The following is a 23,271-nucleotide window of genomic DNA, read 5'->3' as shown; positions in this document are numbered from 1 at the left end:
AAAAGTTAAATAAATAAATTTTAAAAAAAAGAAAAAAGGAAAAGAAAAACGAGCCTATGAAGGTAGCTCAGCCATATTTTGGAAGAGGTAAATGTAGCGTACAGTGGAGAATATTAGACTTGGAGTCAGGAAGTCCAGAGTTCAGATGCATCATAAGACACTTACAAACTGTGTGAACCTGGGCAAGTCACTTGACCTTTCTGTGCCTCAGTTTCCTCATCGGTAAAATAGGAATAATAAAGGAGGGCAGCTACATGGCACAGTAGATAGAACGTTAGGCCTGAAGTCAAGAAGAATCTGCTTCCTGAGTTCAAATTTGGCCTCAGACACTGACTACCCTGGGCAAGTCACTTTGCCTCAGTGTCCTCATCTCTAAAATGAGCTGGAGATGGAAATGGCAAACCACTCTAGTAAACCCCAAAATGGGGTCATGAAGAGTCAGCCACAACTGAAATGACTGAATAACAAAGCGTCACTTCCCAAGGGTGGTTGTGAGGATAATAATGAGGTATTTGTAAAGCATTTTGCAAATCTTATAGCTCTACATCAATGTTAGTTATTATTATTAATTATTCTGAATTGGAAGGTTGACAGTGGAGTACAGACAATGCTTGGCCTTGTGCTATTTAACATTTTGCCATCGACTTAGATAAAGGCATAAAAAGCATGTTTATCAGCGTTACATATGGCAATCTGAGAAGGTTGGCTAACAAGATGGAAGGCAGTTTAGCTCTAAAACAAACACATCAGTTATGATTAAATAGAGATAAATTTTAAAGACTGACACTTGGGGTCAAAAATCAAAGTCACCAAAAATAACAGTCTGTGTGAAAGAGACAGGGATATCGAGGACAACAAGCCCAGAAAAAGGCAACAAAGTGATCTGACCCCATGAATACTTTCTAGTTAATACAATCAGGCTAAATTATGAAAGGCACAGAGATCATAAATCTGCTGTATTCTGCCTTGATCAAACCCCATCTGAAGTACATTTTAGGAAAGACAGAGACTAGCTGGAGAAAAACCAGAGAAGCACATCCAGGATGGTGAAGAGCCCCAGGACCAACTAAGTAAGTTCGCTGAAAGGAACTGGAGTTTACCAGCCAATAAGACTAAGGAAGAGATATGATCATGGGCTTCAAGTATCTGTACAGAGGTCACCTAGAAGAGAGATCAAACCTGTTCTTCTTGATGCCAGAGAAAGAACTAAGAACCATGGGCAGAAACTTCAAAGAGGAAAATTTAGGGTTGATAGTAATAAAAACTTCCTAACAATTAGCCATCCCAAAGTAGAATGGCTGATCTCTGGCAGTAGTGGGTTTGTCTTTACTGGATTTCTTCAAGTAAAATTTGGATAACATCAAGTACATTGTAAAGGGAATAAAAAAGAGGGATCCTGTGATTCCTCCCTATCCAATGACTCTAATTTGCTCTCTTGATAACACTAGAAGGGCCAGAATTTAACCATACTTTGAAGAATCAAATTGCGTTGATTGACATAATGCATTTTTTTAATCCAAGAGGCAAAGAAAAAGAATAAAAATATTTATTTCAAAGTAAAATTATGATAAAATATCATTGATGCAGAAGTGACACCAATCTAAAATGAACATACTCAATTACCTGCAATCACCATGGCTTAGATCAGACTCCATTTTGATGATCACACCTGTGCCCCACTTTCTAGACACCCCAATCTGCTAAAAACTCCACGATGCAGTCTAGACATAGCACCATCTCTGTGGGTACCAATCCCTATTGAAATGACACTAATATAAAAAAACTACTCCAGTCTTTCCCCGTAATTCCAAGAATAGCTTGTAAGAACTGTCCTGTACCCAAAGAAATAATAGTGCCCCAGCCATGAGAAGCTGTTCTGGTGACAGCACATGCCAATAATAGTAAGAACCACAAGAAGTCATGTATTTATTTATTTTTAATTTCTAGTTTCCTTTATTTTATTCTTTTCTTTTATTTTTATTCTATTAATACATATTTATGGAATAAAATAAGTGCTTCTATAATATAGTACAATAAAAAGATGATTGTACATGAAACTATAAATCTACTACGCACAACCTGCTATTCCGTTCAAATATACAGCAAAATTATCATGTAAATTTCTTCTTTTTTCTTCCTTTTATTCTACCTTCCCCCCACTGTGCCCTGGAGGGGTGTGTGTGTGTGTGTGCGTGTGTGTGTGTATGCATGTATGTATATACACACATATATGTAGAATTATTCTATAAATACTTCTATTTATCAGTTGTTTCTCTGGATACAGATAACATCTTTCTTCATATGTCCTTTATAGTTAATTTGGGTATTTATAATAGTCAAAATAACTTATTCACTCAAAGCTGTCCTTAAAATAATACTGCTATTACTGTATACAATGTTCTCTTGATTCTGCTCATTTCGCTCTTCATTATTTCATGCATTTCCTTGTTTTTCTAAGATCACTGAGCTCATCATTTCTTATAGCACAGTAGCATTCCATCACAAATGTATACTACAGTTTGTTCAGCCACTTCCCAATTGATGGGCATCCCTTTGAACAAAAAGTCAAGAATATGAAAGGAAATAATGGGGAAAAATATAAAGGAAGGAGGTTTAGCAGTACCAGGTCTTAAACTATATTATAAATCACTAATTATCAAAACTATCTGGTACTAGCTAAAAAACAGAATGGTAAATCAATGGAATAATGTAGACATAAAATTCACAGCAGCAAACATAATAACCTTGTATTTGACAAGTGCAAAGACTTAAGATTTTGGGATAGGAATTCATTATTTAATAAAAATTGTTGGGAAAACTGGAAAGCAGTATGGCAGAAACCGGGCATAGAGCAATATTTTATACCATTTACCAAGATAAGGTCAAAATGTATACATGACCAAGATATAAAGAGAGATTTCACAAGACAATCTGAAGCTCATGGAACCTATTACCTAGCAAGACTTATGGGTAGGTGAATAATTTATGAATGAACAAGAGATAGAGAGCAAAGTTAAGTGTAAAATGGATAATTGTGATTACAATGAATTAAAAGTTTTTGTAAAAATAAAATAAATGTAGTCAAGATCAGAAGAAAAGCAGAAAATTGGGGGAAAATTTTTATGCAGTTTAAAGGTTTCATATCTACAATATATAAAGACTTTCCAAATCCATAAGAATATAAGTCATTCCCCAATTGAGAAATCATCCAAAGATGTGAATAGGCAGTTTTCCAGTGAAGAAATCAAAATAATTTACAGTCATATAAAAATGTTCTAAATCATTATTGATTAGTGAAATGCAAATTAAAACAACCTTGGGATGTCATTTTACACCTACTAGATTGGCTAAAATGACAGAAGGGGAAAATGACAATTGTTGGTAGAATTATGAACTGATCCAACCATTCTGAAGACTGATCTGGAATTATGCCCAAAGAGTTATTACACTGTTATTAAATTCTTTGACACAGCAATGCCAGTATTGAGTCTATTTCCAAACATGATTAACATAAAAGGAAAAAAACCTATATATTCTAAAATGTTTATAGCAGCTCTTAGTGGTGGCAAAGAACTGGAAATTGTAGAAATGCCTTCTAATTGGGGGATGGTTGAACAAGTTGTCCTCAATCACCCAGTGAAAAAGCCGGAAGTCAATGTGAGTCCTGAGATGCCAAATCCAAGATTCATTCCAGTATGCCACAATGCCTTTCACATAAGTATCACTTTCTATCTAAATGGACCCAAAATGGATAAAAAAAAACCCTGACCATCCTGCATCCCATTCTAGTTCCTTTAGTGAAACAACAGTAAAAAAAAATAAAAAAACCCATACCTGTCAGTACTCTGCAGAAGGCACCAGGCTTGACTATTTTCCCTGACAAATGAATTAACCTCCCTCTCTCCTGAATAGCATGACAGACTAAGGTTTGTCAGCAAGCATAGCCCAGGCTGACTCCCATCAAGGCAACTACACCTACGCTTCTCTTTACCCAGTGCCTATCCCGCATCTTAGGGTGTCTACCACTCCAACTTTATGGCAGGGAGTGAGGCTGATGACTTTACACAGATCTGCCTCACTTTAATCAATTCAGTCACAAGTCAAGACATCATCCATGATATCTTTGGTCTTCTTCCAAAATGAAGGACGAACAACACATAAGACTACAAGACTTCTCTCCCGTCTCCTTTCTCAGTAGACTGAAGTGTCTTACCATCCAGATTCATAGACAGAGAATGCAGATGTAGAGGACACCTCAATGAAGGGATAATCAGTCGGTCAACAAGTATTAAGTACTTAATATGTACCAGGAATTGTGCTAAGCTGGGGATACAAAGAAGGGCAAAAAAATAGTCTTTGCCCACAAGAAGTGTACGTTCTCATGGCAAAGATAATATATAAACAATCAGGTATATACAAGATATAGAGAGAATAGATGGAAGATAATTTGGAAAGGGCTGAGGGTAATGAGGCAGTAGGGAACAGAAAGGGCAACCAGAAAAGGCCTTCTGCAGAAGATGGGTTTTTGACCTGAGTCCTGAAGGAAGTTAGGAAAACTAAGAGGCATGCCTGAGAGGGGTGCGAGAATTCTAGGCATGGAAGGGTAACCAGGGAAAAGCTCAGAGATGGGAGAAGAAATGCTGTGTTTGAGGAACTCCAAGTAAGCCAGTCTAGCTGGAGAGTAATATGAATAAGACAGGAAGGGTCCAGGTTATGAAGAATTTTCAGTGCCAAAGAGAGGATGTTATATTTGGTCCTGGGGGTAGCCCCCAACTTTTGACTCAAAGCACAAACATGGAATCCTTGGGATGCCTTGGCCCCAAAAAGAGAACTAAATAAAGAGGTCAGTGGAACTGGTTCTGAACCATGACTGTGTGATCTTTGATAATTGATAAATAACTGAATGTATCTGGTCCTGAGTTTACTCCTCTATAAAGTGAGAGTGTTGAATCAGATGATTTCCAAGACCCCTTTTCATTCTACATTCCCTTCTCCTATGAGGCAAACCAATGGCAATGAAGAAAATTCCTCCTTTATGGCTTGGAAACAATTACAAGATTTCTTTTAAAGTACAGAACTACCCAGAGTCTCCCTCCATGTCCTACCCAAGTGAATCAAAAGGATACATTTGAGAGAACAGAGAAATTGCCAATGTCTGAATGAAAGAATGCCAAGGACACTGCCCTAACCCAGGGTGTGCCTCAACTCATGTAAGTAAGAAGAACTCATGGCAAGTAAGCAAAAATAACAAACTCTACCTAGGCCTAGAACTGATCGCAGTTATGATAAGAGCACTGATCAGTAATGCATGCGTTGAGGAGGGAGGGGAAGAAGAAATAGGAAAAGAGAAGGAAGGAAGAAGAGTGAGAAAGCCCATGAATAAAAATGAGTCTACCTCTCATATCCTGACAAAGAAACCTGGGAAGAAGAAGAAGCAAGACAGATGGAATAACGACAGCTTAGATGACCTGCGAGTTCACGCAAATTAGCCAGCCAGAATGAGGCAAAGGTCAGGTGTCAGTACTTGGGAGCAAAACTACGGATTCAAGGGACAGGCACACAAAATGCACAATTCAAAGCCAAGAGATCAATCTATACTGTTTTGTCTATGGACCTCCAATCTCTATAACTAGAACCACCTAAGCATATACTCCCCCCCAAAAAACCAGAGTGTTTTGTTTAGAAGATCACTGATGAAGTAGCTTTGCCCCCTGTAAAGAGTAACCCCATACCAATGCCAAGAGGTAGAAAACTTGAACAATTTCATTAGTACCATTCTGAGCTCTTCAGAGAGGCAGCACTCTATTCCACGTTACTTCAAAATTATATTCAGTATCATTTTAGTGTTAAGTATTTTTTCATCCATTCAGCACTTATTAATTTAATTACCTGATGTGGCAGAGCTCTTTACAGGACACTATAAGAAATAAAACATTTTGATAAGGTCCATTTCTTTCAAGGACCTTTATGGACTACATGGATCAAATGAGATAATATCAGATGTCCCTAAAGTCTTGGTGAAAACAGGCAGTTTTCAGAGGAAGAAATTAGTCATATGAAAAAATATTCTAAATCACTATTGATCAGAGAGATACAAATCAAAACAACTCTGAGGTACCACATCACACCTATCAGATTGGCTAACACGACAAAACAGGAAGATGATAAATCTTGGAGAAGATGTGGGAGAGTTGGAACACTAATTCATTGCTGGTGGAGGTGTGAGCTGATCCAACTATTCTGGAGAGCAATTTGGAACTATGCCCTAAGGGCTACAAAAATGTGCATATCCTTTGACCCAGCCATATCTTCTAGGACTTTTAGGACAGTATTCCCAAGAGATCATAAAACTGGGAAAGGGTCCTATGTGTATAAAAATATTTATAGCAGCTCTCTTTGTGGTGGCCAAAAACTGGAAATCAAAGGGATACCCACCAGTTTGGGAATGGCTGAACAAGTTGTGGTATATGGATGTAACGCTTTTGTGCTATAAGAAATGATGAACAAGTAGACTTCAGAGAGACCTGGAAAGACTTATATGAACTGATGCTGAGTGAAAGGAGCAGAACCAGGAGAACTTTGTACACAGCAACAACCACAGTGTGGGAGGAATTTTTCTTGTAGACTTAGTCCTTCATAGCAATGCAAAGACCTAAAAAATTCCCAATGGACTTTTGAGGCAAAATGCGTTCCAAATCCAGAGAAAGAACTATGGGATTGGATCGCCGAATGAAGCAGACCATTTTCTTTTGTGTTATGTTTTGTGTTGTTTTATGGTTTCTCCCATTCATTTTAATTCTTCTATTCAACATGACTATGGTGAAACTGTATTTAATAGGAATGGGGGTGTAGAATCTATATAAGATTGCAAGCCATCTTGGGGAGGGAATGGGAAGGGAGGGTAGAAGGAGGGAAAGGGAAGGGAAAAAAATGTAAGATATATGGAAGTGATTATAGAACACTGAGAACAAATAAAATAATTATTAAAATTAAAGTCTTGGTGAGGTTTTAAGTTATTAAAGCTTAAAACTTTATAATCACCTCCCCCCCCACACACCTCTCCAGTCTTCTTATACTTTATTCACCACCCCCCATACTCTTTAATCTACTAACAATAGCCTCCTTTCTATACCTCCAACAAGGTACTCTATCTCCTGACTGCAAACATTTTCATGGACTACTAAAGCTTAAAACTGAACTAAGACTTTTTAGACATCCTAAATAGGTAAAGCAAACTACTTGGCAAACCTTAAAGAGTAATCTAAATGCAGCTGTTACTATTACAGCCTAGCAGGTAAATAAAACAAACAATTATAATACATACAAGTGTTTAGAGTCTAGGAAATGAAAGTGTGAGAGAATAGTTGAAAAAACTGTGGTGTACTGATGTAGCAGAAAATTACTGTGCAGAAAAAATAATTTAGAGACCCCTGGAAAGATTTAAATGAACTCACAAGATTGCGACAATTGAGTGAGATAATGTATATTAAGAATTCTACAAACCTTACAGCAGTATATATACAAGTCACTTATCACTGATGATGGTAACGCTAGCTGGGAGATCCAACTTCTAGGCCTGGCGCTGTCACTAACTAACTTCAAGACTTTAAGCAAGGCTCATCTATAAAATGAGGCAGTTGGATTAAATGCTCTCTAAAGTCCTCTTCTGCTCCAAAATGCTAAGATCCTAGGAGCTAACTTCCAAAAGGAAGGCTTTCTGTTGTATCGGACTCATCAGGACCCCATTCAAGTTTCTTGGCATGGGTTTGTCATTTTCTTCTACAGCTCATTTTACAGATGAGGAAAGGGAGACAAACAAGGTTAATAGACTTATGCAGGATCACGAAGCTAGTAAGTGTCTGAGGCCGGATTTGAACTCACAAAGACGAGTCTTCCTGACTCCAGCCCGGGCTCTGTCCACAGCACCATCTACCTGTCCCTAAATGAAGGCTCACTTCTAGTCATAACATGAATTTTCATATATTTGCCCATGGTACACATTTGGGAAATAGTGAGGCTACTACTTAACAAACTTCCCTAACTTCCTGAAATGAAAAGAATATTTAAACTATAAGCCGCTATAGAATATCACTATTAAAGGAAATAAGTTGATTGGTAGGTGGTGTACTTTTATTCACTATTTCATTACAATCAGAAGTTTCTCTTCCTAATCTTGCAATTCAAAAAAATGTCCTTAATTCCTAGAAGTATGACCTCCTCCAAAAAGTCTTTCTGGATACCCCGAGTTCTGTCTCTAACTTCGCCCCCCAGAAATTACTTCGCACCTCACATCTATTTTTCTGGGTACATGTTTTTACTTTTCCATAGATCTTAAGCTCCTGAAGGGTAGGCAGGCACTTTCTGCTTTTGACTTTGAAGCCAAAGTGCCAGGCATCTGGGGATTAGGAGCTGGAAGGAAACTCCCAAGTGAGAGAACTCCCTCTCTCCATGCAGGTACTCCCCTTCTAGGGAAGTTAATAGTTTGGGTGCCCTCCCCTGCAGGGGCCAGAGCAGGGAAAAGTGAAGCGATTTGCCCAGGGTCCCACATAAATCAGAAGCCAGTCGTTCTCTAGCTACAGCTTAAGCCTCTGGCACAAGACACACGTTTAGCGATTGCTTTAAAATTTAAGGTCTATCTCCGCGGGGTTTACCACCACCCTCCCTCCACAGAGGACATCCGAAAGGGCTCCATGCCGTCCTGCACTCGGTCCTCTGAGATGCCCCAAACACTGGGGAAACCATGAGCTCCAGCTGGTGAAGGGCACACACACCAACAGGGCCGGAGAATGAAAACACCCCACCTGGGTCGGGACTCCGCTCCGCAGTTTTCACTTCCTGAATGCACACCTTTCGGCTCCCCCAAGTCAATGACTCCCACTCCCACCCCCCCGCCCCGCCCCGCCCCCAAACCCACTCCTGGCTCTAGGGTTCCCCTCCCGGTGACCCACCCCACCGAGCAGGTAAAGTGGGTGAGAGCGGGCGGATGGGGGGCGGGGAAGGGGAGCCCTGGGGGACCAAGGGAAATAAGGGCGTCCCCCCCTCCCAACTCACATCCAGAACTTTCACTGACTCCTCCTCCCCCCCCCCACCCCGCGCATATCCACCTCCCGCGGGGGCTTCCCGGCCGCGATCGCGGGGCGCCCGGGCGCAGGCACCCGGGGAGAGCGGAGCGCAGCGCCCCCAAGGCGGCCCAGCCCAGCCGGCCCAGCCCCCTGCAGACCCCGCTGCCCAGCCCGGGGGCACGGCGCGGGGCGGGCGGAGGGCTGGCAGCGGCAGGAGAGAACGAAGGCTGCGGAGCGCAGTGCCCGGCCAGCCCCCGGAGCACTCACCTGGACCATCCGGGAGCGGCCGGCTGCCCAGGTGCGGAGGGCGTCCCGGGAGCGCCAAGGCTTCCTCCTCACCGCCCAGAGCTGCCCAGGCTCCGGAGCATGCTCAGTGCCACCGCCAGTGCCCGCTCAGACCTCGCACGCACGCCGCTCCGCTTCTCCCCGTTTTCGCAGCCGCCCAGGGGAGGGGAAGGCCGGGGAGGAGGGGGCGTGGGGCCCACGCCCCGGACTCCAGCCCCCTCCCGCGGGGAAAGGGGCTGGGGCAGAGGCGTGACGGGCACGAGGGGAAGAACCCGGCGTGGGGAGTGTTTGGTCGGGGAACGTGGGGTGTATCCCGAGCTCCACACCCCCAGCCCCCCACTCCGGCTCTCTGCCCCCTGTTGTCAGCCCGGGCCAGGCGGAGCAGTGCGCCCCGGACACCCCCTGGGGAGCGCGTCCCGTTGACTCCAACAAGTCCCCTACATGGAAGGCCCTGCCGCGGGCCCCGGTCACTCCTGGCCGGCCCGCTCGCAGCCCCCCACCCACCTGCCAATCTCGCGCCCTGGGCCCGCCTCCGCTCCCGGTGGCCGCCAAGACCCGGAGAACTGGATTCAATTCATTGACAATTCCGATGGGCTCCGGAAGGCTGACTGGGCATGCCCAGAGCGCGGGCAGGTTCGGGTCCAAAGGAGGAAGCCGGGAGCTGGTGATGAAGCCCGCCCCCCGCCCCGGGACTGTCCGCTGAAGTGAGGGGCCGCCCTGTGTGGGTGTACCCCACCTCCGGGGAAGCTGGGCAATCTGAGCGCCTCTGGACTGCCAGCCAGGACTGCCTGATGGTACCGGGAAGCGGCATGCCATGGTCAAGGCTGCCCCAGCTCAGGTGTGCGTGCGTGCGTGTGCGTGTGTGTGTCTGTGTGTCTGTGTCTGTGTCTGTGTGTGTGTGTGTGTGTGTGTGTTTTAACTTTCCTTGTTCAGGGTTGCCCCAGCTCAGGGTTTTTAGGGTTTTGGGGTTTTTTTTAGCCTACTGGAAAAAAAAAAAAACCATTGGTTTCATTTAAGGAGATTCATATATTGTTGAATGGATGCTTCCAATAGACTGAAAGTACCTAAGAAGGTAAAAATTTGAGTTTGGAAGGGAATTATGGAAATTGTATCATTCTTTTCCATATGAATACCTTTTAGCTATGGGAAGCAAAGCATTTGTCCCCTCGAGGCAATAGTGTAATTATTATTGTTGCTAATAATAATTAGCATTTACTTAGCGCTTTAAGGTTTGCAAATCACTTTACAGATATCTCATTTTACCTTCACAATAACCCTGAGAGGCAGGTATTATTGTTATCACTATTATACAAATGAGGAAACTGAGGCAGAGAGGGTTATGTAACTTGCTCGGGATCATATAGCTATTAAGTGTGTGAGGCTGGAATTGAACTGAGTCCATATTCTAGAAACGAGCACTTGGATAAAGATCTAATACTGACTGCCACTTTAATGGGTAAAAAGACCTGGGTACTGACTGTCACTTTACTGGATCAGCCAAGTTCTCTCTCTCAGAACCATCCTCAACTCCTCACTGTCCCTACCACACACATTTAATGTTCTGTTAATTCTGGTCAAATTTGGTTAACTCTACCTGCCCCAACATCTCACATTTCAATTCCCATCTCTCTGCAACGTGCAATCAATCATCATAGTTCAACCCCTTTCACCTCTTCCTTAGATTTCTGCAATAGCCTTCTAAGTATTCTCTCTGCCTCAGATTTTTCTTTTCCAACCCATCCTGCACACAGCTGCCAAAGGGATGTTCCTGAGATGGAGGTCTGACCCTATCACTCCCCTGCTCAATTGCCTCAATAGAAGCACCTTGAAGTCAGGGACTGTTTCATTTTTGTTTCAATCCCCGACATATAGCACAGTTACTGAAACACAGCTGGGACTTAATACATGTCTGTTGCTCAATTCATTTGCCTTTAAGATCAAATATAAATTCTTGTGTTTAACATTTTAAAAGCCCTTTACAGACTGACTTCAACCTATTCATTCATTATTCTCCTTCCCATACTCTGTATGGGGGCAGCTAGGTGGTACAGTGGAGAGAGCACCAGTGCAGGAGTCAGGAGGACCTGAGTTCAAATCTTACCTCAGACACTTGACACTCACTAGCTGTGTGACCTTGGGCAAGTCACTTAACCCCAATTGCCTCATCCTGGGTCATCTCCAGTCATCCTGATGAATATCTGGTCACTGGATTCAGATGGCTCAGAAGGAGAAGTGAGGTTGGTGACCTGCACAGCCCTTCCTCACTCAAAATAAAGCTCTGATGGCATGGTCTTCTCTGGCAAAGAAGGACGAACACATGCATTCATATACTCTGTACACTATGCAACCTGGCTTCCTTGCTGTTCGTCACATGGGACGCCCCATGTCCCCTCAGCATGCCTTTGCATAGACTGCTCATCATGCCTAGAATAGACTCTTTTCTTTCTGTACCTGGTTAAATCTCTAGCTTCCTTCAAAGTTCAGGTACACACACACACACACACACACACACACACACACACATATATACATGCACATATACACATGTGTATGTATATTGGTATACAAATACATGTGTATGCACGTACATGTCTATATATATGTATATGTATATTGTGTATATGCAGATATATATCCACAATACATATACATATGCACACATTTTATACATAGTCTATATTTATATGTACATATGCTATTTTTCTGCATAGAATGAAAATTCCTTGAGGCAAGAGACATTTCATTTTAGTCTGTGTATCTCAAGAATCTAACATAGGGGCTGGCACATGGCAGATGCTTAATGGAATGTTTGTTGATTGACCGATTGACTGATTATTGCAATAGTTTCCTAATCCTTCTCCCTGTCTTTAATGCTCCCCTCTCTGATCATTTTTCTACCCAGGTGCCATATTGAGATTCCTAGAGAATTCCTAGGTCTAACCATATTGCTCCCCTGCTCAAGAGACTCCTGTGTTTCTCTCTTGTCTTTAGGATAAAATATAAACTCCTCTGTTTAGCTTTTAAAACTCTATACAATCTGTCTCCAGTCTGTTTTTCTAGGCTTATTTCCCATCACTGTCCTTAACACACTCTACATTCCAGCCAAGCTGACTTACTCGCTAGTCCCTACACACATTTCGTCTTGTCTTCATGCTTTTACATAGACTAATGTCCCCATGCCTGAAATGTACTCCTTTTTCACTTCCAGATTCCTTGAAAGCTCAGCCCCAGCCCCCGCCACCATGACACCTTTCCTAATGCCTCCAGTTGCTAGTGCCTCTCCACCAGCAAGAAAATACTTTTGTACTTACATATACTTGTAAGAACTGATGCAAAGTGAAATTAGCAGAACCAAGAGAACATTGTACACAGTAAGAGCAACATTGTGTGATGATCAACTATGAATGACTTATTCCTCTCAACAATCCAATGGTCCAAAAATTCCAAAGATTTCATTATAGAAAATGCTATCCATATCCAAAGAAAGAACTGATATGGATGAATGCAGATCAAAGCATACCACTTTCACTTTTTATGGTGGGGGGGTTTCCTTTTGTTCTGTTTCTTCTTTCACAACATGACTGATATGGAAATATGTTTTGCATGATTGCACATATATAACCTTTATCAAATTACTTACCATTTTAGGAAGAGGAGAAGGAGGGAGAAAAATTAGGAACTCAAAAGTTTGTAAAAATGAATTGAAAAAAATAAAATACTATTTAAAAAAAGAAAATACCTTTGAACACATTTTGTACTTAACTTTCTGTATACATGTTGTTTCCTCTTAACAGAGTATGAGTTCCTTGAGGACAATTTTGGTTTCTGTGTTCCTAGCAACTGACACAGTCCCTGGCACATGGAAGTGCTGATAAATACTTACAGAACTGAATTTCAGTGAATTCTGTGATACTTCCCTGAGACAAAAAACTTAGCTTGCTTAGGTGACTATCGTAAAAGATTATTTCTTCCATTATAATTTATTCATTAGAAACAAGAACGAAGCTATCTTTCATTTTATAACAGCCAGTAAACTTGTCAGGTGTTACTGTGTTCTCTAATACAAGTAAGATATTTGAAAATAAATATTCTGATTTGTTCTATGTTTGAGTTCTAGTTTAAAAAAAACTTTTCCCCCTAATTAACTCTGCAATAACAGAAACAAAGCAAAACATGGGTAGCCTCCTGCCTCCCTACCTTCAGATCCTCAGAAAAATAACTCTAAATTCAAGGAATTCTATGGGTCAGTACTCACACAAAGCCCTAACTGACAAGCCCCCACTAATGAGTTTGCTTTTACTAGCCAGCTAGAGGGCAAATGAGTTCAAAACAAAATATATTTATAAATAGCATAGCAAATAAAGTGACAAGAAAAGATCTTACCATGCACACACGGGGTACACTCTACCACAGGTTACTCTACAACCAGTGGGGAAGTCGCTTGTAGAGCATACTGTGACTAGAGAATACACTTAGCATTTAATTATGTGTAATAAAGATAATAATAATAATGAAAAAATCACTTATGCAGTGCTTTAAGGTTTGCAAAACACTTTTCAAATATAATCTCATTTCATCCTCACAGCAACCCTGGGTGATAGATGCTATATTATTACCATTTTACGGATGAGGAAACAAAGGCAGGCAGAGGTTAAGTGATTTAGCTGGTAAGTGCTCGTGACTAGATTTGAATTTAGGCTTTCCTTACTCCAGGTCCAGAACGCTATCTACTACACCAAGGAACATATGTACAAAGACAAATACGGAACAGAGAACATGGGTGAAGGATATGTACATAGGGGACACATGTGACCAGGATGCATGTATGACTAGGAAAACTCATGCCTCCCAAATTGCAAGTGAAATTAGATGAAGTCATTGTACTGCCTCCTGCCAAGTGTTAATTCATTATCTCTGCTGGGCATCTCTACCAGTCTTATGATCACCAGGCTACTCTTTGCTACCATTTGGGGCTCCATAATCCCTACTACAGAATGGTGGCTAGAAAGTCTTTCCCTGAATAGAATAAGCTAATGTCCTTTTGGTACAAAGTTGCTGTAATGATCCTCTGCACAGGCCCAAATGACCAACAAGTACCAGCAGAATTTCCTCAGGCTAAGTGAATTACCTGACCTCTGTCTGGAGGTGATCGATGTCCATAATCACAGACTAATATTTGACTTAGAGTTAGAAAATTATTCATCTAACAACCAGGTTGCACTGCTGTCCGTTAACATGATCATACTCAGCAAAAGTGATCTTGCCATAAGATATTGAATATTTATCCTAAGTTTTATGTTCCTCTAATAAGCACAAGTGTGGGGTTGGTGCCAAGATGTCTATGGTTTTCAGAGAGAAGTAGTCTTTCAATTCCCCATCTCCATCTCTCTATGGATGGAAGCATCAACTTACTCTCAGAGGTGTGGATTATGTTTTTACTCAATCGGAATCAGACTTCAAGCCCCTACCTCTGAAGAACCTCTTTTCTTCCTTGAGATTTCTATATTTCACCATAACCTTAGTGACTTAACTTTGGCAAAATGTCTCCCATAGGAATAGTTAAAACATGATTGGATACAGTATGCAGTCTTCATTCTTGGCATAGAATAAATAAAAACAAAAATATATCATCACACATCTTTTGCTCCGTTTGCCCCCCAAATCTCTCCTAGCCAAGCAGTTTCCAAATGGTACACAGTTGTCTTTGAACCAAGGAGTTCCAGAAAATGCATGATTTGATTTGCTTGGTCACTTCTTTTGTAAGTATACAAAGGAACATATACAATACAATATGGATTGCGAGTGGCATTTTCCTTGTGCGTTGGATCAGTCTAGATGAAGACTCAGGAACTTTGGATCTGGGATCTTGCACTGCTCTGGGAATGAACTCAGAATCCAATACAAATTGAAACTCTTAAAGCTCAAGACATTGAATACCTTTGTCATTGACAGGGACCTCTGACTGCTTTTTTCCTTGAGTATCTCATGGCGGAGCAAGAATGTGTATTTAGCAGCCAAGGAAAGCTTGCTTCCATTCTGCCTTGTTATCCTTGAACTTGAACATGGTACCTCCCTCTGTTGTCGTGTTCATTTATTGTCATACCCTTTCTTTCTAATTCATTCTTGGCTTTATGGGAGGGCCAACTCAAAGCATGGAGCTGTATTCATCATAGGCACTTTTAACTCCTGCTTAACCCCTAATTGTGAACCTGAATCCCCAAAACCTATTTTAGGGATTTCCCCCTAAAGTTCCACAGAAGTTGCATATAGCCAGTTGTGACTGAACCTACATCACTCCCCAGATGTTCTTTGATTAGCATACAAATGAAGTTAGGTCAAATACAAAAAGCTAATGGAAACACCAAAGCTGAATTCTTGTCTTTGTTGTACATATCTGGTTGGTTGGTTGGTTGTTATCCTTCATCTTCGAAGAGCACCAAAATGACATCACCATGATAAAGTGAAATTTCAGTGTGTCCAACTGTGGCTAATCAGACCAATATGAGCTCAGAATGCTGTACCACAGGTTGGGCACAGAGAGTTCATGTGAATATTTAGGGTGGATACTCCAAATTTGCGCATCCTGCGTTTACTTTGTGCTGTCTCAATTCTGCTTTGCTCAAAGAGCACAGCACCGTTTCTGATGTGGGCACACCATGCTGAGCGGTCCTGTGCCAGTGTCTCCCATGTTGCACAGTCAAATCCAAAGTTCTTGAAAGAGACTGTAAGAGTGTCTTTGTATTGCATATCTGATAGCAACAAAAAAAAAAAAATGCTGATCCTTTAAAAATTTTACCTTCACCCTGTAAAGAATTCCTATCACTCTACACCTATATTATATTCTGCTCAGAGATTTCAGGAGCTATCATGTTTGATTATAATAGATATAGAAGAAAGGAAATTAGCATTTATTAAGCACTTACCATGACCCACATGCTTTCTTAATACCATATCCTCATCACATCTACCTGTGATGTAAAAACAAAAAATCAAAACTCCTAAAAGTTCTCATTGATTCCATTTTCTCCCCCCTCTAGTCCACCTTCCACACAGCTTCCAAAATAATCTTTTTAAAAATTTAATTGTGTTATTTTCTCAAATTAACATGCATTTATTTTCTCTGTCTCCCCAACCCCTAATTCAGAATCAGAAGAAAAGAAGAAAACCCTCATCACAAGCAAATTCCTTTTTTTGGTCACATCCAAAAAATGTATGTCTCATTCACACCAAATAATCTTTCTAATTCATATGTCTTGCCATGTCACTCAAAATCATAGATGTCTCCTGGATAAAATGCAAATGGCCTACAATGAAAGGCCTTTCAAGCCACTTTTTAAGGCATATTTCACATCATTCCTCATCATGTGCTCTGCATTCCAGGCAATCTAGACCACTAATTCTTTGATGATCTCACCTTGAGGTGTCCCACCTCAATACATTTGCCTAGTCACCATGCCTGTATAAACAACATCTCCAGACAGGACTCATGCAGGAAGAATCCAAGCAGTTTTGAAGGAAACCTAGTGACCTTTTCCGGTGATATTGGTAGACCCAAAGTACATGCGTAATATAAGGAGGAAGGAGGGAGCTCCCAAATTGAATGACCATGACCAAAAACTGTCTCACATGAGCAAATATGGTTGTAGATGGAGTGAGGCAAAGAACAATCTTTCCTTGGGCACAGTCGTGCTGGAAGAAGGGACAGCCCAACACCTAGAGGGTCCAACCCATGCCATCACAGCCAATGTCACCTGACCCTCCAACTACCAGGAGAAGGCAGAAAGATATGACAGTAGAAGAAGTTGAAGGTCAGTACCTAGGTACCATAGTGACAGGTCCAGGACCAGAAGAGAGTTCCAGGATATTTTCACTTCACAATCAAGATTCCTAGGCTAGAAGACTGCTTTAGGAAAGAAATCACATCCCGAAAATTTCACCACCCTCAGACAAAAGTGTAGATGGTCCTACCTAGTTATAGTTCTAGCCACAAGTAGTGTTAACTAGTAGTGGAGGAAACAGCAGCCACTGGTTGAGGTCTTGGGTGAAACCAGGAGATTTAGGTTCCAAGAGAAGCATTGGAACATGCTAGGAGATGGCTGAGAACTGGGATAAAGGTAATAGAGGCTGTAGCAATATAATAAACTGATCCCAGCAAGAGCATAGATCCCAGGAAAAGAGAAGTACGTGTTGGGCCTGGACAGACCTCAAGACTACCCGATAATAGTGTATGTGAGGCAGAGATTCTACTACTTGGTACTTGGTACAATGAATTTTATGATGCTTTAACTATTCTTTTACCAAGCCGGCTTAGATGTAAATCTGTTTTCCTTTATTTTTTAGCATGATTTTGTTAGTCTGTAGTGCTTGTCAGTCTGAAGAGCTACTATACCTTTGTTTTGTATATATAGGTCCTCTTCTTCATTTGATTTCTTTGGGATGTGAAAGGGTAAGCCCACTGTAGTGACCTTAGAGTTATTATAAATTGTGTCATTATAAATTGCTTTCCAGAATGGTTAGAGCAATTCATAGCTCCACCAGCAATGCATTAATGAGCCTGTTCTCATACAACCTCTTTTCCTTTTTTGTTATTTTTGCCAAGATGATCACTGTGAAGTGGAACCTCAGACTAACTCAGTTCTCCATGGCTCAAGGTAGATCAGATCTGATACTGATTCTCCTAGGGGCTCGGTCCCCTGACCTTCTCCTGGAAGATGCTAGTATATTTCCCAATGGAGGCCCCAACTTACTAGTAGATTCAGTTCAACAAACATGTATTAAGCATTCAGTGTGTGCCAGGCATTGTGTTTGAAGCTAGAGATACAAAGACAAAAATGAAATAGTCCTTGCCTTCAAGGAACTTGCTTTCCATTGAAGAAATATGTTGGTTGGTGGACTGATGTTGGAATAGAATGTCAAATGCCCCTTATAACTCCTGCAGGAAAACCTAAGATTTTGTCAGCAGGGGATGGACATGTCAAGTAGGACAAAGATAGCTCAGGAAGATGTTTACATTGCCCTATATTTGATTCATACACATATTTTAGCTTGTCAAGATAATTTTGTCCCCTGGCTTTGTCATCTAGTGTGCTAGCTATTCCCTTCCTCCAACCTGAAATTTGATTAAGTATGCCATCAAGAAATCAAAAAACATTGGGTACTGTGCAAGGCACTAGGAATACGAACACAGAAAATGAAAAAAGCCTACCCATAAGGAACTTGCAACCTTATGGAGGATGCAACAGAAATATGTGTGTATGCACATATATATATATACACATATGCTATACATATACAAATATATATTCAGCATATACATATAGCATACAAGTATATGTAGCATAAGTATAAAATAGATAAATGCAAATATATACAAAGTAGTTAAACACATGACAATTTGGGAAGGAAGAATATAGCGATTAAGATTATGAAAGGCTTTCTGTAGAAGATGTTTGAGCTAAACCTGAAAAATAGGATCTTTAAAAGGAGGAGATAAGGAAGGAGTGCTTTCTAGGCATGTGGGATAGCCAGAGCAAAGACACACTGATAAGAACCAGAGGACTGTGTGAGAGGAACAGAGAGAAGGCCCGTTGTCTTGAACCACAGAGAAACAGAGAGAGAGTAGTATCCTAAGAGTTTGGGAAGTTAGTTGAGGGCCAGAATGTAAAGAGCTTTAAAAGCTAACCAAAAGAATTCCTATTTTATCCCCAAGGCAACAGGATGTCATCAGAGTTGATTGAGTAGAGGAGTGAGATGGCCAGATCTTTACTTCATTAGAGTTATACTGGCAGCCGTGTATAGGATAGACTTGGAGAAGGAAATGGCAAACCGCTCCAGTGTCTTTGCCAAGAAAAGCCCAGATAGGGTCATGAAAAGTCAGATGTGACTGAAATGACTGAACATCAACAACATAGAACAGACTAGAGCAATGAGAGAATTCAATCTGGGGCTTTTACGCTCACGTAAATGAGAGGGCCTAAACCAAATGGTGGCTGTGTGAGTGGAGAGAAGAGATAGGTTCTTTCTCTCTCCTCCCATCTATTTTTCTTTGTTTGGATTGTACGACATGCCAGGAAAGCTCTTCTTCCTCTTCTTTCTCCTCCTCATATAATTCTTTCCTTTTATGATGCAACTCAAATACCACCTTCACCATAAAGCCACTCCTTATTACCTGGGTGGAGATTATTTCATTCTTTGTGCTTGCATCTCCAGCGCTTAGTAGGTCCTTAATAAGCATTTATTGATTAGTGGAGAGCAGCGTGATTAAATTTGCAAATTAGAGAGAAGGTAAGTTAATACATGGGGTGACAAATTCTGGATACAAAAAAAAAGAATGACAAGCAAGAACGTGCCTGTATTTAACAAAGAATTGTGTAATGCGGATAAATGTGAAATCTTACATTTACATTCCAAAAATCAATTTTGTGAACATAATCCAAGATGAAATCATTTTGACTGAAAAAGGCCTTGGGCTTTTAGTGGACTGTTGGCCCAACGAATCCACATTTTTATATGGTAGCCAAAAAAAGCTATTATGATCTCTAGCTGGGTTAGGAGAAATATGGTTTCTAGTCATTAGTCTGCCCTTGTCAGAGCACATTTGGGATATTGTATTCAACACTAGACACCACAATTTTTAAAATACACTTACAAACTGGAAAGCATTCAAAGGAGGACATCCAGGAATGATGAAGGACCTTGAATCTAGACCTGATGACAACTTTTTAAAGGAAATGGTGATCATGGGAAACACAGTTGCTTTCTTCAATATTTTAAAGGCTACTCTATGGAAGAGAGGAACTAGTTTTCTGTTTGGCCTGGAGATCAGAACTAGAAGCAATAGGTGTTGGTTACAAGGAGGCCAAGGAAAAGCTTGCAAATAGAGCTGCCTCAAAGTGGACTGGGCTTGCATCAGGAGGTGGTGAGTTCTCTCTCACTGGAGGTCTGTAAGCAAATGTTGGACAGCCATTTTTAGTGGACATGAGTTAGACTAGAAGGGAACTGAGGTCCGTTCCAACTCTAAAGTTCTGTGATTCAGCGAATCCAGGAACATTTGCAAACCATCTAGAGAATTTTTCAGGGATGTTTTCTGAGTTATTCACCACTGTGGAGAAGTCTAGCTAGGCCAGTAGCTAGGAATTCTCTTCCAGTACAATGTAAGGAGATGGATTTTGTTATGCTTTTTTAGAACTTAGTTTCCCAAGATCCATGATCGTGGTAATGTCTAGTCTCCAGGTGTTAGATAATAACTCCCAGAATAGCTTCAAGGATCCTAGACAGTAATTCCTAGAATCGTAGTGACAGACAGTCCTATTGCAACTGCGCCATAAGATATGGGGGTAATGTAATTGATATTTACCGAGCTTGTGCCGAATGACAATATTGCCAAAGTGAACTTGTGAGCTTAATTGTTGGCAAGATGCCTTCTTTGTTTGTTCCCCTATAAATCAGGTGAGCACTAGCTAAGGAGTGCGGGTGTCCTTCCTCACCTCCTCACCTCCTCCTTGCTGGTTGCTGCTTGGAGTAATAAACTGGTATAAATCCCCTATCTGTTGCTCCTTTATTTTTCTTTGGTTTGACTGAATCTGATGTGAATTTGCCAGGAGTGGAACTCCTGTGATACCACCTCCCATCCCCTCCACCCTGAAGCAGTGCCCTAGTAGTCTGGCTATTTTAGCTCCTACTGCAGGGTGGTATTCTGGGCCTGGAGTTCTGGAAGCTCCTCTTGTGAAATGCTCCCTATGACTTTTAATTCTCCTGTAGCTGTGAATGGGAGAGCAATAGGGTGGATGATATTGGTCCTATAAGAACTAGTTCTTAGGTGGTACCTGGGCTAGAATCTGAAGAGAAAGTTTGTTGGGATGGATCAACAATGTTGACTGGACACCAATTACCCTGTCTGATGAATGGAAAAACAAGTTCAACAAGGGACATCTGGCATGGATGCAAGTTGTACACCCTGCAAGGATCCAGTAAGCCAGAACTGACTGGAAAAGGGTCAGAGGCCAGAGCCTATGTCAGGGACAGTAGCACAGTCAAACCAGAAATTCACAAGGGGGTTGGCAAGAAGTGAGAACCAGTTTTTGGTGCTAAGAGGTTGCTACCATCTTAAGTTCTAATTGGCACATTCAAAAAGCTGTGTGAGTGCCTGTAAGTTTTAGGCAGGTAGGTGGTATAATGGATGGAGCACCAGACCAGGAATCAAGAAGGCCTGACCTCAAGTCTGGCCTCAAACACCTCTTAGCTATGTGATCCTGGGCAAGTCACTTAACCTGCGTCTGCCTCAGTTTCCTCCTCTGTAAAATGGAGATAATAATAGGGTTGTGGCAAGGGTCAAATGAGATAATAATTATAAAACACTTTACCTGGTGCCTGACACATAGTAAGTACTTTAAAAATATTAGCTTTTGTGATTAATCTTGGCTGCCTACCAATCCATTCCATCCCCCTGGCTCTTCCAAAAGACAATTCATGCCACCACTACCCTTTTAACCTCCTTCCAAGTGGCACAGTTACTCCCACTTCTGTCATGTAGAGTCATCCCCTGGGCTCCTGCTGCCCTCATTAACCTTCCCAGAGATGGGGACAAAGTCACACATTCTGACTTTGTACAGTAACTTTAAAACCTTCCTGGCCAGCCGATAGAATGTTAAAGGTTTGTTTTAAAAGAAAAAAAAGGTATAACATGATGTGCAAAGACCCTCAGAAATGTGTGAAGTGTTACCAGTTTGTACTTTGGTAGGAACTTCTAAAAGTTCAGCTGATAAAGCAGAAAGGGGTGTGGGGGAGGGAGGGAGGAGCCTGATAGCATTCCTCTCTCAGTTACAAAGTCCAAGGTCCTATCATTGTTTACTTGTGTGTGTGTGTGTGAGCTTCTTTCTACAGAACATGAATCATCCACATGAAGTTTTCTCCAAATTGTACTTTAAATTGCTCATTAAAATTTACATTTTTCCTACAGTAACTCATAAGCAGTACTGCCATGCTAAATCCAGGTTAGTCATGGTAAGTATATTTTCCACGTACTCTTAATCCTTTTGTTCACTGGTGATTTCATCTTATCTCAGGAATATTATAAGTCTTCCCCACTTCCTTACAATCCCTCCATTCCTCCAAGGCCTTACAGGCGGCCCATCCTTCATGAAACCTTTCCCAGTACCCACCAGCTGAATGTGAGCTCTACCTCCTTAAATTTCCCATAGGACTTTGGACCTCTCCTTGGCATTTCCCCTATTCTTCTTTGTATTACGTGATTTGTGGATATGTTTCTCTCCTGCTCTCCTCCCTCTGCCATTATATTGTAAACTCCTTGAGAATTAAGACGGTATCATTTTTCATCTTTGTAACTCCAGTGCCTAGCATTGTTCATAATGAGAATTTAAAAATGCCCATTGAATTGTTCTGAGGAGTGATACAGCTCTGTAAGATCTCATTTTCCTTGGGTCTCTGTGAGTTTTGAGCAAGGCTCTGATAGGTAACTCTATCAATGAAAAAGGATTTTATATAAATGTTAGGTGGCAAAACGGAGAGAGAGATGGACTCAGAATCGGGAAGATCTGAGTCCAAATCTAGCCCCAGACACTTAGTATCTGTATGATCCTGGGCAAGTCACTTAAGCTGTCTGCCCAGTGTCCTCCACTGTGAGATTGGGATAATAATATAACTTGCTTCCCAGGGTTGTTATGAGGATCAAACGGATTAATGCTTGTAAAGTGCTCAGCACAGTGCTGGACACACAGTAGGTACTTAATAAGTATGTGTTTCCTTCCTTTTTGTATTCTGCACACTCTTATAGTAAAGCCATCTTTTACTGGTGCCTTGTTCCCCACAAGACATTTAATCATTTTGTTTGGTTAGTTTCCTATGAAATGGGTAAGAAGTTACTATATCATAGGAGATAGAGGATTTAGACCTGGAAAGGACCTTA

The 23,271-nt window shown here is 41.3% G+C and overlaps 2 protein-coding genes across 3 annotated transcripts in view; one reads left to right on the top strand and one right to left on the bottom strand.

Moving 5' to 3' along the window:
* Nucleotides 1-23,271, bottom strand: part of PTPN3 (protein tyrosine phosphatase non-receptor type 3) — a 302,221-nt gene that overhangs the window by 241,471 nt on the left and 37,479 nt on the right. Inside the window, exon 1 of one of the 2 annotated variants that reach the window (XM_072596701.1) lies at nt 9,330-9,448. The exons of the other annotated variant lie outside the window; for it this stretch is intronic. The gene's annotated coding sequence lies outside the window, so the exon portion shown is untranslated. Of the gene's footprint in view, nt 1-9,329; nt 9,449-23,271 lie in introns of those variants that run through there. 2 annotated transcript variants of the gene reach the window in all.
* Nucleotides 8,962-13,083, top strand: LOC140496648 (uncharacterized). The gene is made up of 2 exons (XM_072596704.1): nt 8,962-10,185; nt 12,556-13,083. The coding sequence occupies exon 1, from the start codon at nt 8,984-8,986 to the stop codon at nt 9,926-9,928; it is 945 nt and encodes a 314-aa protein (XP_072452805.1). The 5' UTR covers nt 8,962-8,983; the 3' UTR covers nt 9,929-10,185; nt 12,556-13,083.

The sequence above is a fragment of the Notamacropus eugenii genome, chromosome 3 (genome assembly GCF_028372415.1).
Source record: "Notamacropus eugenii isolate mMacEug1 chromosome 3, mMacEug1.pri_v2, whole genome shotgun sequence".
Lineage (NCBI taxonomy): Eukaryota > Metazoa > Chordata > Mammalia > Diprotodontia > Macropodidae > Notamacropus > Notamacropus eugenii.
The sequence above is the reverse complement of the archived record's forward strand: the minus strand, read 5'-3'. Positions and strand labels throughout refer to the sequence as shown.

Bases quoted from the DNA above. Each gene is read 5' to 3' on its own strand.
- LOC140496648 (XM_072596704.1), top strand. From the start codon at position 8,984: ATGGGGGGCGGGGAAGGGGAGCCCTGGGGGACCAAGGGAAATAAGGGC.